The sequence below is a fragment of the Chenopodium album genome, chromosome 20, assembly GCF_948465745.1.
Source record: "Chenopodium album chromosome 20, dcCheAlbu1.1, whole genome shotgun sequence".
In the NCBI taxonomy this organism is placed as follows: Eukaryota; Viridiplantae; Streptophyta; class Magnoliopsida; order Caryophyllales; family Amaranthaceae; genus Chenopodium; species Chenopodium album.
In genome coordinates, this window is record NC_137853.1 from 2032789 (window position 1) to 2052417 (window position 19629).

A 19629-nucleotide genomic window follows, 5' to 3' on the forward strand; every position below is an offset into this window, starting at 1 on the left:
AACTTACGTAGACATAATAATTTAACATGATTCAACATTAAATATCGACACGACCTGACCTCATCAAACTCGATCCGAATATCCGAATTGACACCTTTATCTCTCTTAAAGTCTCGAGTGTTAGGTCAATCTGACTCGAATACACATAATACGCAGTGTTTAAAGAAGGGTAAGGAAATATCACTCAAGTTAACTTCAATCTATACCATGTTAATCTAATCTTAATTTCAAACTCATACCACTCTGCGAACCAAACGCCCACTTATTTGGAATGATCCGTGGAGAAACTTGTATTTTCTCCCTTGAGAGGCTCCCTATACCCCAAAGAAAAACTTTGTAAGCATCATTTGTGGAGTCCAAAAATCAGAGGCAATGTCGACGGCGGCACTTCAAGGCGCCGGCAGCGGAAGCAGTAATAGCAGCAGCCACAACAACAATAGCGGTGATTTGGGTGTTGATGATTTCCAATTCTCCTCTTCTCAACTTCTCTCTCTCCTTGACTCCAAGGAAGACGCTTTTCAAGGTTCTTTCTTTTTTTTCTTCTTATCCCTCCATTTTCCCTTGTTTATTTGATTATCGCCTTATTTCTCAAATTATCTGCTATTGTTCAATCTCTATTTTATTTAATTTCAAATTATGCAAAGTAGTTGAATTTGGAGCTTGGAGCTTTTAGGGTTAAATTTAAATCCTTTAACATGTTTTTCTTTGAAAAATATAGCTTTCCTCCTATAATGGTGTTAATCGTTTATTTTATTATACTATATTACTTTTTATTTATAATCCTTTATTATGAGGAAGTTGTGGCATTTTGAGTGTGAAGTTGTTATTTGATTCAATACAAGATGAACTATTAGTTAGGGTATTGGACAGTCTATTTTCCGGTTTTATATGATGTTGTCTATTGATTGGTTTTTTTGGCATTCCCAGCACTAAAAGCTGATTTGATAGAAACACTTAATAAGGGAGTTAAGACATTAGATGAGGATAGCTGGATGTTTGATGGACCTCGGTCACGAATCAACCTCATATCGAAGCCAGGTTCGTTTTATTTGTCATTTTGGTGGTGACTGTATGATTTCCTTTGTACAGTCTGAGAAAACAAAATTTGAAATTTGCAAGCCTTTTCAATTTTTATGGTACTTTTGGTTATGTACTTTGTACAAAATGTATTTTTTTAGAGGGGGAAATCGGGAATGGAAGTTCTATTGTTTTATGTCTACAATGCGGGTAACTTGTGTGACTTATGCTGCCAATTATTTTTACTAATGCCATCACGCCGTACAGAAAAGCTTTTGATGAAATGGAAGTTTTGGGATGAAGTATACAAATTCCAACCCTAAGTCTGCAATACTTCTAATGTTGATGTCATCATCTCAACTTCATAGTTACCATCGTGTACATTTCACCAATATGTAACTATCTTTAAAATGATGGCCAACGAGAGGTTCATTAATCATTATACAAGGTTCAGTATCTCCTTGCTAGATCATGGAATGATGGAAAGGTTCTTTGGTTTTGTTGGCTGTGAGGAACGAGTTTTAGTGATGGTCGTTTAATGAACATAACGAGCTTTGGGTGATTGGTGCAATGAGGATTGTGAAAACGAGCAGGGAATAGTAAAGTTGACTAGGATTGGAATCTAAGTGTTTAACAGTTAGTTCAAACTTCAAAGTGAGGAAAATACTCTTAAAGTTTGCGTTATAAAGCCTGATCTGGTCTTATGGACATTCTTTGGAGGTGTGAGCTGTAGGCTTTACGATGTGGCTAACAAGTAAAAAGAAAGGCATATTGGTTCAGGGAGAAAAAAAAAAAAAGAAAAAGAAAAAGAAAAAAGAGGGGCATATTGGGCTCTCATAATATTATCTCGAGTAGGTGGTTTACATTATTACTTATAGTTGTATTTATTCTATCACTCAGACTGGATTCAGATCACTGGTATACTTTGTGCTAGATCACTCATCAATCGCATTACTTTGTGCTAGATCACTCATCAATATTAGGGGAATTTAGTATTGATCTTGTCTGACTTTTCTCTTGATGCTGAATATAGCTTATTAGTATTGAAGAGAGCTAACTCTTGTTCTTTGGGCTTACTTATGACCTAGATTCACTAGTCTTCTGTTTTGTCGATGTCTACTAAATGACATAACCCTAATACTTGAACTTTCATGCATCATATAATTCCTACTGATGTACACTGAAAGGCCTGATATTGAGAATTGAGGATGAAGGGGGTACTGTTTCACTTGGTACTTGGTAGTTGAGACAACTTTGTTGCGGGATACGCCTATACCTCATGTAGTACTTGCTAAGATCTAATATTGGAAGGCTTAATTCAGTAGAGCAGGTTACTTGTAAAGTTGTAAGTGCCTATGTGGTAACAATTGAGCCGCAGCAATTAGGCAAGCTACTTTTTCCTGGAATCCTAATATACTGAGAGGCAGGCCTTTGGATGCTTGCTCCTTTTCTGTTCCTGTAATGTAGCAGCCTGACCTTTTGGTGAGAGTGTGTCCTTAAAAAAGGATGTTGCTGATCAAACCAAATAGTTATAGACATTATTAGTTGAAAGGAGGAATAAATGTTTATGTCACTGCATAGAAAGTTGTATTTGGTATCTTCTTTACAGCAGTTTCTTAGTCTCATGACTACCCCATCTTTGTTTTTTAAAAGAGTCATTCAACCAATATCAGATTTTGCAACACTTAACCATGTGGCCTTGAGCTGAATCCTTTTATTAGCTGATGAGGGAGGGATACCGTGAGAAATGAGTTTAAAATGTTCCATTGCAGCTAATATCATTTCATCTATGAGTACTGCAATGCTAGCAACTAGAATATTGCAATGTTAATGTTCACCTGGATTGGATATTATAGTTTTATCACTCAAACCGTGTAGCCTTGAGCTGAAACCTTTCTTAAAGCTAAGTGTTTGACTGCAAGTTTGCAACTATATACAAGCATTATCATCTTGGGCTACTGAAGAAATCTATTCGCCTGAAATGGATATCGCAATGTTAGCAAATAGAATGGTGTATATAGAGTATTTTTCAACTTCACTCCTCTCTCTCTGAATCCACTTTTAGAATCTGTGTTGTATCATCATGTTGCTTATACATTGACTGCTAAAAGTAGGAAAGACTATTATCTTTTTGGAAGTCACAAAAGGACTTTTATTGTATGGACTTTTGTGAGCAGTTCTTAATTTGTTCATTTGCTATATGAGTTTTTATTTAATTTCAAAATACAAGTAGATACGGAGTAGTACTCTACCACTTCATATTAGAAATATTTTTCGTTTATCTTCCCATTTGCTTAATATATTATTGTTTTGCTCTAGTCTATGACTTAAACATGCTTTTGTGATTGTGACAATGTTGAAGACTTTGAAATCAATTTAGAGCATGCATTATTTTTTTTTAAATAAGGACTGATGATGGTTACTATGTTTATTATCATACTGAATTTTAGCTGTCCTGGAACGCAGGTAGGTCCTTTGCAACGAGGAATGCCTAATATTTAGATCACTGAAAGTTTGGACCGCATTTAGTCAAGGTTTCCCATTTCCCTTTGTATACTGCTGCTACCGACAAGGTCATTGCCACTCAACTATCTAAAACTCAAAGAAGACGAATGAATTGGTTGCTGAATGCCTGAATCAAAGCTTTGAAGAAAAAGCTAGAGCATTTGCTGTAAATTGTGGAATCTATATATTTAAGAACTGATTTTTTATATTTATATTCTTGGGATGCTTAAGCTTCCATTACATGTACGAGACAGAATCTGCCGGGAATCAATAACTATATACTAAAAGACACACCAGCAATGACACGTGTCATCTCCTGGTGTGTTCTTAGGTTTTTTTTTTTTATAATTTTTTAAGAAACAAATCTTATACAAATATAGCTCTCTAAATTTATACAATATAATTACTTAAATAAAAAAAGATTTGACATATCTTTAACACAAAATATTTATATAGCTATAAAAAAAAAAAAAAACATTCTTAATATAAGTTTGATAACTTTTTACATCATTTTATATCTTTAATCTTTTATTTTGATCAAAATTTGTCAACTCTATTTTTAGATTTTATTTTATTTATAAAAAACTAATTATAAATTATAATGATAATTTTAAAATGATTATTGAAAATTTCCGTGCAAGGCACGGGAACTAACCTAGTAACACAAATTGCTTAGCCTTCCTGGCTTCCTGCTTCTGCTGTTCTGCATACCTTGTGTTTGTTTTTAGTAACTTTTGTTGCTACAAGAATCTACACTTCTGATTTTAACTAAATTGCAGTCAGAAAAAACTTTTCACAAATTTTTAACTTTGTTATCAATCTATCACATTCATAGAGAAATGTGTTTTTCTTCATGAATATGAGAGTACCACGGAGGTAAAAAAATAAAAAAATTTAAAAAAAAAAAAAAAACAAAAACGCCACTAAATATTCAAGTAACAAATAGGGGTGTCCATTATTCGGATAAAAACCGAAAACCAATCCAATCCAATCCAATCTGAATTCAATTCGGATCGGATCCAAATTTTAAATCGGATCGGATTGAATTTTTTTGAAAATTCGGATTTTCGGATCGGATCGGATTGACCTTGTTCGGATCCAAAAAACCGAAATAACCGAATTATGAAATCGTTATTTTATAAAAAAAAAATTGTTAATATTAATCATGTTAAACTTTGTTTATTATTATAATAATATTAATCATGTAAACTTATGTATCCAACACTTGTATAAATCATGTATTACTACACTTTCAAGAATTGAAATTTTATTCTTGCAATTTTATTTTTATAATCGCATTAGACCCAAAATAATAAGCAACGTATTTTAATTCGGATTTTCGGATTGGATCCAAATAACTGAATTATAATTCGGATTGGATTTGGTAGGTAATTCGGATCGGATTGGATTTGAAAATTAAAAACCGAAATTTATTTCAGATCGGATTGGATTTGGGCTACTGCAGCATTCAGACGTTTACTGAGTCGCAGCTTCACACCTAAAGAGTCTTCGAATTATAGAGCGACTATTTTATAGCTACGTCACCATTATGGATTATCCCGCAACATCTTACTAAGAACTCGAAATTTAGATATGTGCTGATATTAACTTCAACAGCAGGCTGCATCATCAGGTCATTCTAACAGTCTGACCAGAGGATGTTTTTGCACATAATATAAGCCAAATACAAACGTCCATCCTACAATTGAAACTGCAACTGTCGGTAGTTTGAATAGTGAAACAATATTAAAGAATTTAGCTCCATGCTAATCTTGTCATAACCGAACAATTGGCTTACTTAACTTAGTTTGTCAGAATTAGCAAAAATGTTGAGAAAAGCACACCGTAAAGTGGTAATTTAACTAAGACAAGAACTTCTTGTCAAAAAAAAAAAAAAAAAAAAAAAAAAAAAAACTAACACAAGAACTTTAAAAAATAAATATGATTGAGACAGAATCAGATGTACCAGAGACATTTATATTGATATATTGAATGAGAAAATCTCATACAGGGGTCAAAGCACAAACTCTATACATAGGTGAGGCCATAGCTAAAAGAAAGATATGACAATTACCTCAGGAAATAAGTTCACAGTTAAAAGCCAGTTTGCTACATTGCTACACGAGCAAAAGAATTGTGCAAAAAATTTACATTGAAACCTAAATTAATTAATCTTGATATCGATACAATTGGAAAGAAGCATATCACAAAATGACCAACTCCTTGCCAGAATGCTGCATAAGAATCCATGGTCTGGCCAAAAAATGTATGAGCCAGAAATGGCTGTTCTACACGGGATCTGGAAGAGCTGTAAGGAAAAATGTTCATCAAGAAAAAAAGCATGGAACATATATCATAAGGCCTTCCCTAGTGAGTTGAAACCTGCAATCAAAAACATCTTTACAATGTTAAAGAAAGCAAAAGCCCAAGGATCGAGCACAAACATGTCACGGTTGTTTCTAACTACACAAGAGGATGTTAAAAAAGTTTCAGAACAAACAAATAAAAAGCATAGAAGGATTTGAAAGCAAAAGAAAGGTCGTATGTGCAAGTGAAAGCTGAGTATACAGTACAGAAATGTTATGGTATCATTTTGGACATTAGAAGTAACGGCTATGCTGACTCATAGTTCTGATTATACCTTGAATGGTAAGAGCCATAGCTGTACAGATGGCTAATCAAACTAATTGGTTATCTGAGTTTAAAAGACCCATTCGTTCTGTAAGCTGATCCATTCTTTGCCGTTTGTCCCACCCGTTATCTAAGGGCTGCACTTCTTTCACCTCTGCCGAATTTTCAACATTAGGTATCTCAGGCTCATTGTTATCACCAGGAATTAGATTGTTACGGTTTATAAACTGGTCCCAGGAGTCTTCATCAAGAAACAAATCTAGATCAGCATCAGGAGGCAACTCAATGGGAATTGTCCCGTCAAAGTCAACAGATGACAGATCCATAAAGTCACCATCTCCTGTCTCATTTAACAGGAAATTTCCCCCAGGAATGTCAACAGAATTATGTACAATGTCAGGCAAAGAGGACATCTCTGGAATGACACAACTTGTCTGCGGAAGACTCACAGAAGGTATTGTTTCTGGGCTTAAAAGCCCACTTATTTCTGGGAGCGCAGGAGTGGATACAGATTCAGAACTGGTCATAACAGGAGACGATTTTATCTTAGATACAACAGCACCATCAGGACCACCAGCACCAATCTGGGAAGTTGGGATCACATAAGCTGGTACAGAAGTTGGTGGGACCTCTTGAAGGGTAACTCCTGATACCCGATTTGCTGGTGTCTTATTTTCCATTGCACTAGTAGAAGATGAATCGCCAACGTAGAAATTATCTGAGTTGCTATTGTAATTGGCGTCCAAGTTCCTTAGCTGCCGGAGCATTGCCTGTGTAGAATCAGTCCCTAAGGGTTGGTATTTCACAATTTGTCCATCGGAAGGGGTAGAGTTTTCACTCTCAGTAACACCATCTTGCTTAAGCCTTCGTTTCTTGTTAGCTTCAGATATGCGCCTGCTGCTCTCAGTTTGCTGCTGTACAAATTGAGCCAAGAATCCAGGACTCTGTACAGCTTTTGCTAAAAATGACATCATTTGCTGCTGGCGCTGTTCCATTCCCTGCAGACGTTGTACCATGGTTTGCAACTGGTTATCAGTTGACTGCTGTTGCTGTCTCAATCTAACAAGTTCTTGCATAAGCACATTCTTGTCCCTTTTAAGCCTCTCTACTTCTTCCTCCAGCCCAAATTTACCCACCTCAACACAAGCTCCAACAGATGAAGTCTGTGCATTTGCTTGTTGTTGATGTTGTGGACCTTGTCCATGAGCAGGCTTTCGCCGAGTAATATTCTTGAGCAGGTGTTTCTGGCCCCTTAAAAATCCCTCATTTGCAAATTCCCAGCGGTCTGGATCCACCTTTCTAAAGCCCTGAAGGTCAAAGAAAACTCAAAAGATAAATATTATGGGCAGTGGTTTCATAATAAGAGCCAAGAAAACATGTACCTAGTCACATACTTTATGTTGGTGCAAGAATCAGTATGGAAACAAATTTTTTCATTGACAACTAATGTATATATTATTTGCATTAGAAATGATACCATAAAACCAACTTGAAATCTTTCATACTACTTCCTTTGCTCCTAATTCACAATTTCACATCTATCCATTTATGAGAGAGAGTCCAACAGAACAAAATATTCTACTGTATATCAGCACAAGTTTACAACAAAATACTTCCTACATTCTTTATCAGTTGACGCATTTGATTTTGGCATAAACGAGGTGTGGCAAAGGAAGGATAAAGGCAATAATAATCCTACCCACTCAAAATTGGGTGGGGGTAATGTGGGGTAGTAAGGGTAAAGTATGAATTGTACATAACAAAGCTTTACCAGAAAAAGAAACGTGTCAACTAAATAAATGATTTCAAAAAGGAATATGCGTCAAGAAATAAAAAAACAGAGGAAGTATAATGCAAGGAGTCAAACAAAAGAAGACATACATTCAGTGGTACACCAACAGTTTCCCACCCTACAAGATAAGAGCACAAAACTCCTCCATTGCAAAATTTAATTATTCCCTCCATCCCAAACTACATTCTTCGACATTTTGGTGATCAAGATTGAGCATTGATATTTTAGATTTTCCAATTACAGCTGAAAGTAAAAATTGAGTTGGGGAACAGATATTAACATGAGAGGAAAAATGAATGTGTAAATGACTGAAAGTGGGTCCAAGGAGAGAAAGAAAGGAGGGTATAAAAAGAAAGTCAACTTTAGATTGGTAAATCCTATTTATTAACTCTGAAGTGCAGACAAAGGGAGTATATGTTTGCATAATTTATGAGATTCTATGTAAGTATCTTAGATACATACTATTCTACAACAACAGTATTTTCACATTGTTATTTCTCATAAGAAATTAAAGGTCAATACCATATTACCATTTAAGTTTCACCATTTTAAAGTCAAACAGAGTTTATTTTGGAAGGTATTAGTCATCTTTTGTTTTTCTATTGTACGATCTTCCTAAAAGACATATTTACTCATCAATATTGCTCACAACCTTATTTTTTAATCATTCACCCTTGGGATAAGCTTTAGCCTATGAATAAAAAACAATTTTACACATATTTATTCCCTATCAAGATAGTAAAAAACCACACAGAGGCTGAAACCAAGTATGTAGGTTTGCCAAACAGTGTGCAACACAATCACAATCACCCACATAACATTGGCTTTCAAAACCCACCACCCCACCCCTTTCTTCTCCCAAACTTAAAAGGGACCAAAATTAGCACTCCAGCCTCTGTCATAGCAGCAGCAATCAAGTCATTTCAAGCCTGACACATACACTTATAAGAAAAAAAATCTTCTTTCTTTTTCTTGACAATCCCTCCCACCCAAAGGAGAGAAAACAAGGAGGAAATGACCCATCATGCTCAAGGCTGCTTGCAAAATAAGCTGGCAGGAGTGAGTTCGGTGACAAACAGCTTACAGTATATCCAGAATTGGAAGATCTCGGACTACTTATCAGTATTAGGAAATATTGTTCCTTTATGGCACCCCTCTCAAAGACATTTCCAATTTTCCACTCTGCTGCAGGCTGCCTGCAGCAATTAAAATTCTTACGATCATTGCATATTTACCATAGTACACAGTGTAAATGTGCTTCAAGTAAGCTCTTTTACAAGATGTGTACAATATGACGACTTCCTAACACTACTCGTCTAATCCTAACTACTATTATTCCTGTCAAATTACACTTAATACTCCCTATAGACAGTAAAATACAGAACATTGTTTTTAAAAATCTCCACCAAAAAAAAAAAAAAAAACTTCAATGCTTCAGGACCATGACCACTGATATGAAGCCCATAAGAAAAGAAGAAAATATCCAAACATTGCATATCTTCAGAATATTAACAAGTGAGAAAAAAGGGAGAAACTGAGAAAGGTAAGGTCCAAAAGGAAAACCCTACATGGTACTCTTATATCTTTTGACTTAACTATTAGATAGAAGTATCCTTTACAATTTTAATAGAACTCTCATTCACATTGACCTTTTATTGACATTTCCTTTACAATTTTAATAGAACTCTCATTCACATTCCAAATCCCTCTGCATTTCCTTAAGCCACTCGATATATTTTTTTTTAAAAAAAAAAGGCCTGGATAATTAGGACGGACTTCTCACCTTTCCCTGCCCAGTCCCAATTTCCCATGGGGGTATTCATTAGCATCTATAAACCCTCTACTATTTATAGGAAGCAAACAAGGTCATGAATTACGGCCCTGATTCGTTCACCGTATTTCCACTTGTTTTAATAAAAATAAGTTCAGATAAGGGTTATGAGAAGTATAAATACAATATTAGATAAGTTAAGTTCAGGAAAGATAAGGGCTACCCAAGTTTCAATTTACAACTAAATCAATTCAATCTATTGAAAATAAGGAGAATAGAACACACCCTAAGGCTATGGCTCAAACAAGCAAATCATTCGGGCAGTAGCATCGATTGTAGAAGCTACTATAGAAAGCAAACTATAATGTAAACAAATATAGACTAATAATTGAAAAAGCAAACAAAAAAAACCATAACATATCTATCATTCATTACCCAGGTTGTTCTATATTTGTAGTTTCTACTCTTTGCTATCGCAATTAATCCCAATCGGCAATCACACTATTACACTCCAACAAATAAGAACTTGAATAACAATTAAATTAATATTTCAGCAATTCATGACAACATAAAAACACATTTAGCATCAACAATAAAAACCAACCAAAACCCATAGAATAAACAAAAATAACCGCCAAAAAATAAAAAATAGATAGAGTGAGATATTAGCATACATAGGTGTTAAGCTGTCTCACAAAACTGGAGAAATTATTGTGCTTGAAATACTTAGGCAAAAGATCTCGAGCAAACTCAGGAGGGTTCCAAACGATGAAGCTATTATGAGTAGAACTCCATGAAACTACCGAATCAGTTGCCGGATCATCCACCATATCGTAAGTTTTACAGAGAAATGGCGGCGGACCATTGACGTTTGACATCGGCGTCGGAGTATTGCCGCCGTTAGTGGTGGTTTCGGCGGCGGGGGTTGATGTGGCGGCGGTTGTTGTTGAAGAATCCATTGATTTCGCCGGAAAAGAGTTGATCGAATCGGAAAGTGAAAATTAGGGTTTAAGTTGGGGAAATTAACATTGAAGGGTAAGAACCCTAGAAAAAGAGGAGAGAGAAAGAGAACGTTATTGGGGGTTTTAATTGAATTGGCGGAGATGATGGGCGAAGGGAAGGAAGGAAGGGTATCTTCAATTTTTGCTCCCTCTCACGGGGGTTTGCCCTGTGCCACCCTTTTTTAAAAAAAATTTAATTTATCTATAATTTTTATTATCTTCTATAATTTTTTTTTTTTTTTATTTTGACGCAATTCTATAATTTTAATTTAATTTAATTATTTTTTTAAAAATACCAATTCACAATTATTAGACATGCCCATAATATTTCAAAAGTATAATCCCATCTTCTTTGGGCATATGCCCATAATATTTCAACGGTATTCATTTAAAGGGATAATTTACTTATTAATACTATTTTGCAGGGAAAGCCTCGATACTTGGGGTTCATAAATCGGTCCGGACCGAAGAACTGAAAAATGAATTTCAAGACCAGAAGACCGAACCGATTTTTTTTATTAAAAATATATGTGAAACCTTAAATAATGGTTAAAATTATCCTTAATAAGCTTAGAAAACTTTAACTTTATAAGTTTTTTTACACTTAAACATACAAAAAAAGACGTAATAATGACGTTAAAACATAGTTCTTCCAATACTTTTTTTTTTGTGCTTTCCCTAACTTTATTAAAAATTTAGTACTCTTTTTTAAAAAAAATTCTTAAATCGGTCCAAAGCGGTCTGGTGGTTTTGGACCGATTCTTTCAGTCCGGTCCTGACTTAATTGGTTCGGTCTTCGGTTCTTAAAATTCTAATTTTCGGCCTTCAGTCCGGTCCAGTCTTGGACCGATGAACAGCCCTATTGATACCCATTGAAAATTCAGCCTCGGTAGATTCACGTCACATTTATAAAGTCGAGGGTAATAGAGCAGCAAATATATTGCTTTTCTGACTATTTTAAACGTTTAATGGCTATTATGATGTTACTTTCGTCAAAATCACAATCGAGACATAGGTATTAACATCGGTGGTTGTTCAATTTCTATTATTCTAACTTCTAAGGTAACAATTCGCAACATTTATTTATTTAGCAATAGAAGCTCCTATTAGTCTATTACTAGTAATTGACAATTTTTTCGCTTCATCATAACAATTAAAAACAAAACAAAGTAAATATAATTAACAAATCATCATTTTTTGCAACTTATAAATATCAAATGATTGGCAACCATAGTTAAAGAACTTAAAAATTTAAGATACGCTACAATGCCAATTGAAAATGTAGTCTCTAAAACTAATGGGAAACTTCAACTAACAAGAGTCATTATTTTGTGCGTGAGTTGATTGATAAAACTAACGGTTTAAGTTATCGGTTTTGTAACATATTATATTTCTTTATTAAAAAATAGATAGGTGATTTTCAAGTATTTATCTCAATCAGCGCATTTTTGTGTGCAGCTGCTCACACCATGTGACTTCTTATAAAATAATATAGTAATCTCTATAAAACCAACCGAGTAACCTTTGAAAACTGACGAAGTAATACCTATTATATTGATCGAATACTCTATACAACACTAATGGAGTAATCTTCGGGATGGTTTTTTATATATAAATACTTGTATTAGCAATTCTAATTCTGTAAGCGTCATTATTTTTTATCAACTAGTCATTTAGTACACAATAAATCCTTATTATTTGTCAACTTATCAATAAAATGACTCTATAATCCATAGTATTTTTTATGAGAAATTATAAAATCCTAAATTACTTGTCAAATTTCCCTTTATTTAAAATAAAAAATTGTCAAATTATCAACAAATGACTTTATATAGCATAAAGTAGTAAAAAAAACAGAAATGTGGAGACAAAATAATGGTCACACTAGATCTGGATCTACTCCGTAAGAGTTAATTTGGCAAAAGGTAGCTCCCCCAATTATCTTCATCCTCACTCTAACAAACCTCACTTTCCTAACTTTCTCTCTCCTCCTTCGTCCCAATTTTCCGACGCTTTCGCTTTCGCTTTTGATTTTCACTCTCTCTGCATCGCACTGGCGCCTGCCTTTTCTGTATTTCTCCAATTTCCGTCTCTCCTAATTTAAGAGGTATCACTTCCCTTTTATTTCTCATGTTGATTTTCGAATTGTCGAAAACCCTACTTTTTCCGTTTTTAATTTTGCTTGTTTTCATTTGATTGATGTCAATTGTGTTTATATATATGTGCTAATTATATCGTTTGAATTTTTTGTAATTTCTTGTAATTTGTATCGGATAATTGTCATTCACTGATTTTGTTAACAAATTATTGTAATGCTATTTGATGATTAGATGTCGGGAATTTTGTTCTTTGGTACGTAAATGATTAGTGTGGAGGAGGAATTTTTGTTTTGTTATTTTAAGAATATTTGATTTGAATTGAAATGCTGGAAATTATTGAGCTGAATCGAGTGATTATTTTTGGGTGATATTACAGAAAATATGAGGGTAAGGTTAGTGATCCTTCTATTTGGATTTCGCTGTCATTGCGTTGGTGGTGTAATTTGAACTAGTGATGTGACAATTAAAGTCGGGGAGAGTGAAAACTGATATCTGTTAGAATTTGAACCAGGACTATTTGGAAACTTATAATTAATTTGAGCTTATTTGGGGAAGCTATGTTAGTTAATGTTCTGTATCCTTTTTTCGTGGTGAAATGGTGTTGATGGTAGGTGCGGCGTGTGTTCTTACAATCTGAATTGTCATCTTATAAGGACTATCCCCACTGAATTAAATCGTGGAAGCAACACTGAACCTTGTTAAACTAGCACCAGAGCTTTATTGTTGCTCGTAGAAGTTTGTGTTATTGGATTTAATAAAGATACAATTATTGGATTCTATCATAGGTTGGATGATTGCTCCTTGCGTTCATGCTTTAGTGCCTATAGCTTCTATTGAAATGTAGGTTAAGGTCTTGAGGGATCTTGGGGAATGTGGTAAGAAAGTGGCTGGTAAGCTAAGATCATGGACTAGGTCTTGCCATTTAGGTATTGTGTTACTAAAATTTGGTCATCTAGTCCGTGGTAAGGTTGCCGCTCTGTCTCCCCCTGAACTAGATTTCAGTTTTGTGAAGAATCATCAGTTCATCATCATGTTTACCAAATCAACTATGAATTACTTGAATGTTGCGTTCTACTTGGCTGCTGCTAATCTTGCCATATTTATGTGAATCTACTGGACTTTGCCGTGTTTTAGCATCTTTGATTATCATGTTGATTGAATCCTTTGTGTTTCTCGGGTTTATCATATGGGTATTATTTATCAGAATATTTGCAAATCTATTTTCTGATTTCCTGTGCATACCTTGAACCTGACTGAACATAATACTGTTTTGCCTTAGCAGCTTGAACAAGACGTTGGTGCATCAACCATGGCTCTTGATAATTCCATATCTTCTCCTCATAGACGAACTCAGGGAGCTTTTGCTTCATCTTCGCCTCACAAAAAGTTTTCACATAATGACATAAGCTTCACTACACTCATCCAGCGTCACCGCTTCCTTCTAGTAGCTCTTGTTCTTTTGGTTGTACTATGTACTGTATACCTTTATTTTGCAGTCACAATGAGTTCAGGAGAATCATGTTCTGGTTTATTGGGAACAGAGAGAGCATTGTGTCTTGAGAACAACGCCAAAGGAACCTTCACCAAAGGAAAATTGAAATTATTCTGATATTGATGAACGACAGTAAACTGATAGTGTGAATTTTGCATTAATCGGCAATTATTTGTAAGTGTTATACGCACTAGCTAGTCCATGGTTTGTGCTATTTATTCCAAAATTATATAGTGTATACATGCATTGAAGATGCAATTTCTTTAAAAAAAATTGTAATGGTAATCACTGTGATGAGTGATGACCCTTACGATTGGGTATTTAAAGGCGGCCTTTTTTTTAGTTACTGATGCTTTATTGGCAAATATATTGTGTTGATGTTGATCCAATTATATACTCCACAGTTGATCCAATTATTAAAAACTTTTCCAGATAAGTCCTTGCACTGTTCCCGTCAACAAAAAAAAAAAGTCCTTGCACTGTTAAGGCGTGCGTGTAAAGGAGGAATGTGTAAAGATTTTGTTATTGTCTCACTAATTAACCAAACAAGTTGACTTTTTAACTTTAAGTTATTTGAAGTTAATAGAACTTCTTGTGTAATACTCCATGTTAAAGTTCCTTATTGTTGCAAATATTCAAGTTCTATTTCATATGTACTATTTTTGTACACTAGCAACTATGATGTTTTACTTAATCCATTTCAATTTCATTTCAGCTCAGTTCAGTTTTTAATTTTCTTCTCTCATAAACAATATAATTCAGCTCAACTTTGTTCAGTTCAGTTCAATTCGACTCAGTAAATCAGAACAAGCCCTTAAAGATTGTTTATCAATAAGTTTGGGACAAATCCATAAATGACAATTAACTACTAATCCGTATAAAAAAAACTTGTTATTAACATGACAGATTGGCAGTTTGGCACCAATGGAATAAATAAACAAAGATTTTCCTAATCAAGCACAAAAATGTAAAGGAAATTAGTTTAATCAATTGAAATCTTGATGGATAGCACTCGTATTCTATTCACCTGGTTTTTACTTATCTGAACTTACTAGATCACAAGGTGAACCGACAAACACTAAAATTGGCTAAAACCGGGCAAGACCCGGGATCAAACAGGAGGGCTGAATCGACAAATAAAAAAACCTCGCTGTTATTCATTTGGCGGGAACAGAGAATAAGTGTGGAAAACTGGAAACTGCAAACCTGCACTTTCCTGAAATTCAAAGACCAGAGAAGAGATGAGTTCGGCGTCAATTGATGCCACACTACCAGATTTAGTGTGTCAACTCGACAACGTTCAAGGCTTTGTCGATGCGCTCACCTCAGTTCGCTGGAAACGTCATCAGGTCTTCCTTCTTCCTTTCAATCCTTCATTTTTTTCTCTCTCTTTCAAAATTTCTGAACAAAATTAGGGTTTCGTTTGATGTTCTTCTTAACTCCAGGATGCGGTGGTGGAATTATCGGAGCACGGCGTCGTTTTGATTGTTGAAGAGACTGGTTGTCTTCAAGCCAAAGTCTATCTTCAAAAAGAGGTTTCCATTTCAACTTTAATTTATGCAATCAGGCTATTAGCTAAGAATTAAGATTGTGAATTTTTTAGTCTATGACCTAATTTTATTGTAAATTTGATTGGGGATTTTGTAGCTGTTTGTGAATTATGAGTATACTGCTGAAGCAAGGCCTCGATTCGGGGTGAGTTTGGGGCTTTTGGTTGATTGCTTGAATACATTCTCGGTTCCGGGACACTCGAGCACGATTGAGCTTCGGTATCCAGGCCCTGATATGCAGCTGCTACTCAAGTAATTGTCCTAATTTGCTTTGATGTTTTCGTTAATTATGATATATTTTCTTTTTGTGGCACTGTATTTGTCAACAATTCTGATATTTTTTACCTTAAAATCTGCATTAGTGTAGTATATACTATATAATGAAAATGCTATAATGAACTGTTTCAGTAAAATGCAGTGAAGTAGAAGTTTTAAGAGTAATTGTGAGATAACTTGAGTTGTCAAGTAGGTTTGTTGGAGGTTTTGAAAAGTCTATAGGATATGTCACATTGTGATGAAAGTGTAAGGGAATGCGCGGTTGATTTTTGTTGCCAAAATGGTAGATGGTGGGAGCTAGATTTTGATGGGAAACCTAAGTAGATTTCAACGATGATTCTTTGCTTCACAAAGGTAGTGTCATTTACACCTGATGGTTGTAGTCCTTGTTACTCTACATTTATCCACAGGATATTAGAATATAGTGCCTCAAATCAGAATGAACATAGATTGAAGAAATAAATAGCTGGGTTTGGCTCTTGGTTATGCACAGTGGTGATCTCATGAGTAGTGATCTGTGTGGCCATGTCCTAATGCTGAGTTACACAGGTTGTGGTTCAGAAGAAACAGAACAACTATGAACTTTAGGAAAAGAGTTTCTCACTCTGGCATGAAGCTCATGAATATTAGAACTTTAACTAGCATCTTGTCAAGGTACTACTTGTAGTAATGCTATGAAAGTGAAGCATGTATAAATGTTGTGAGATTGCTTTCTCATGGTTTGGTTTTGCCGATCAACTTAAAGTTCCCAAAGATTTCTTGATAATTTAAAAAAATGACAAAAAGAAAGAGTGCTGGATACACCAGCATTTCTAAACTATTAAACTGTTTCATTGCTTGATTTCTATGTTGTTGTTTCTTATTAGGTCTGTTGATTCACTGGATGCGTGCATTTATGCTGAGATCAGAACAAGAATCCCAGATACTATTTCGTGGGACTACAATTTTGAACCTTTGGGTACCACCCCTTTAAGCTTCACAGTGAAGGTAACTTTTTGAAAATGAAACTGATTCATGGTGAAGATATCATGTTATTAGTTTATACAATACACTGCTATAAAATAACATATAACAGTCTTTAAATCAGGTATAAGACTTTAAAATATTACAGAACAGAGTATCTGTGAGAAAGGCATATGTTTCTGGATATGTTAGATTCATGTTAGAAGGTACACATATATTCTAACCTCAGTGCATTTTAGTCTGCAGCTCTGAAAGAAGCCATTGATGATCTGGAATGGCCTGGGTCAAGCATTAAAATTACTGTGCAGCCAACTCCTCCTTCTGTTACCTTTAGAGGTGAAGGTCATGGTGATCTACAGGTAAGGTTAAATGGTAGTACTGACTATTGAGCTTGTTTGATCTTTATGTGTTTAAGCCTTTGTCTTTCTCCTTCACACAGATGTACTTTTTCTAGTAAAGTGAAGGGTGAGAAGTTTGTGATTTTGATCAGTTATGGTAACCAGTTTGAATCTTGTTTAATTTGCAGATAGACTTCATGTATTACGTTAATACTGACCTTTTGGCTGCTTTTAGCTGTGATCGGGAAGTGTCTCATCGGTACATATGAATGTCCTTTCAAATTTCAATTACCTACTAAATATATTTGTTTCATTTCATTCTATGATTCAACGTTGATTGTTAGTATTGATTAACAGGTACAAGTATAAATTTCTGCGGGCAACAACTTCAAATATACCAAGCAGTGTTGTCAAAGATAACCGTGGAAGCAAAGTTACTGTTGGGAGAGGAGGAATACTAAAAATTCAGCATTTGGTTTCCATGGCAAGACCAGCACACTCACACATAGATTCTGCGGGTTATCAGCCACCTAGCAGGATAGCTTACATAGAGTTCTTTGTCAAGCCAGAAGAAGTTGACGATGATTGAGTTCTCTTTAAGCCCTTAAACAATGACCACCTTCTGTTGGTCATAACTGCTGGCCTGCCGCAGCTTATACTTCTTCATCAAGGTTCCTATCTTAAACTTTGATATCTTTATGTGCAGCATTTCTTTTTCAATTTTTTTACTCTTTTTTTTTATTTATTTTTTATTTATTATTTTTTTTTTCCTCTTCCCTGTTTTGGTGAATCCATCCTTACTGTATATGTGTTAATGTGGCATGATCACAGCATCAGTTCAGTTAAAAAGCAAAAGTCATCATTGAGATGCTCACTTCTTACTACTTAAACCAAGAAATAATATGTCCATAAAACATGACCATCTAATCAAAGCCATATTAATGAATGAAATTGTTAGAATCTCAATTGATATGTTTTGCAGAATGGTATGTAATTGTATAAAATGTTTCTTGCAATATACTTCTATGATGAGAAATTTTGTTTCGTAAAGATATGAATTTGTGATGCATCATATGACAGGCATCAACCATCTTTATTCTAATTATAGGTGTGTATGCTGTTTGTAAACATTAGGTTTGAGAACGGAATGGCATGTGGTCACGTATGGTAGTATACTAGTATGTGCCCTTGTACAAGTATTACACAAGTTCTAGCAAATACGAAGTATCATGGATCTTCCCTATATGCTAGGTTATTTTAATTAGGAGTTTAGGACCATTCTCAGATACTGGGTTGAATCTCATGATTACTTGGCTTATTGACTGTTAGCTCATTATTTTACTCCTCTTTTTCTAATTAAAAATTGAAGGCATTAAGGAGGCTCCCAATTTTTTTATGCTACTTAATTAGAAAGTTTTCTTATAATATAGAATATTAGATAGTCATAAGGTTAGCTATGCTAAATGTGGCGTATAATCTGTCAAATAAAAAATGTGGCGTATAATAATGAGGCTGTCAGGAAATGCTAACGTGTTTTCCAGCTTCACAAATCACAAATTATAAATCCCTGTTTGGAATGGGTTGCTTTCTTTCCTCTCTGGTTCGAAAAACCGATCCATAATGTAGCAACATGATTATAAAAATAAAATACCAGAAGAAAGACTATGATTATAAATCCCTAGAATTAAGATGTGAAACAATTCTTTGTATCGTGAATGATATACTAAGTACGTATTGATTATTAACATATTGAATAGTATATCTTAAATGTTTGAAACTCGATTGAAAGAAAGATCTTGAGTTTTAAACAGTGTCTTAAACTCTGGGACAGATGTCTAGAATTGAGGTAGTAGATAGCTATAAGCCCACCAGGGCTGTGATTTATTAGGAGCCATGAAATGTTCTAGCTTTGCCGCTGTGGAAGAGAGATGCAAAAGGCAAATGAATTAGATTGGATTTGATTTCAATTATTGAAATTACTTCCAAGAATTTAACCAACCAAAATAGTTAATATTCCATGCATTTACCAGAGTGAATATAAAGAATGACTGATGTATTAATCCCATAGTATGATTGGTGTAAAGTGTAAACTTTAGAAAGATAGTCAAAGCTTTAACAATTTTGTACTATACACGTTGGTCACGTTCAACTAGAGTAGTTTTTATTCCTTCACGTTGTTAGTTTAATAATATAG

General features: G+C 34.6%; 3 protein-coding genes across 4 annotated transcripts; 2 read left to right on the forward strand and 1 right to left on the reverse strand.

The window, feature by feature from the left end:
- The first annotated feature begins 297 nt into the window (after nt 1-297).
- Nucleotides 298-3866, forward strand: LOC145599277 (protein SAMBA-like). The gene is made up of 3 exons (XM_081655675.1): nt 298-523; nt 928-1038; nt 3484-3866. Exons 1-3 carry the CDS (start codon nt 373-375, stop codon nt 3510-3512), a joined length of 291 nt encoding a protein of 96 aa, XP_081511801.1. The 5' UTR covers nt 298-372; the 3' UTR covers nt 3513-3866.
- Nucleotides 3867-5484: 1618 nt separating this feature from the next.
- Nucleotides 5485-10874, reverse strand: LOC145597654 (heat stress transcription factor A-1d-like). 2 transcript variants are annotated; one of them, XM_081653870.1, is made up of 3 exons: nt 10391-10874; nt 6164-7460; nt 5485-5904 (listed from the first exon to the last, which is right to left on the reverse strand). In XM_081653870.1, exons 1-2 carry the CDS (start codon nt 10673-10675, stop codon nt 6201-6203), a joined length of 1545 nt encoding a protein of 514 aa, XP_081509996.1. In that variant the 5' UTR covers nt 10676-10874; the 3' UTR covers nt 5485-5904; nt 6164-6200. The 2 variants fall into 2 exon arrangements, with proteins under 2 accessions (XP_081509996.1, XP_081509997.1); XM_081653871.1 differs by lacking the exon at nt 5485-5904 and having other exon boundaries at nt 6043-7460.
- Nucleotides 10875-15465: 4591 nt separating this feature from the next.
- LOC145599222 (uncharacterized) lies at nt 15466-18485 on the forward strand. Its single transcript, XM_081655625.1, has 7 exons — nt 15466-15657; nt 15754-15843; nt 15956-16110; nt 17001-17121; nt 17337-17456; nt 17624-17694; nt 17793-18485. Exons 1-7 carry the CDS (start codon nt 15550-15552, stop codon nt 18022-18024), a joined length of 897 nt encoding a protein of 298 aa, XP_081511751.1. The 5' UTR covers nt 15466-15549; the 3' UTR covers nt 18025-18485.
- The last annotated feature ends 1144 nt before the right edge of the window (nt 18486-19629 follow it).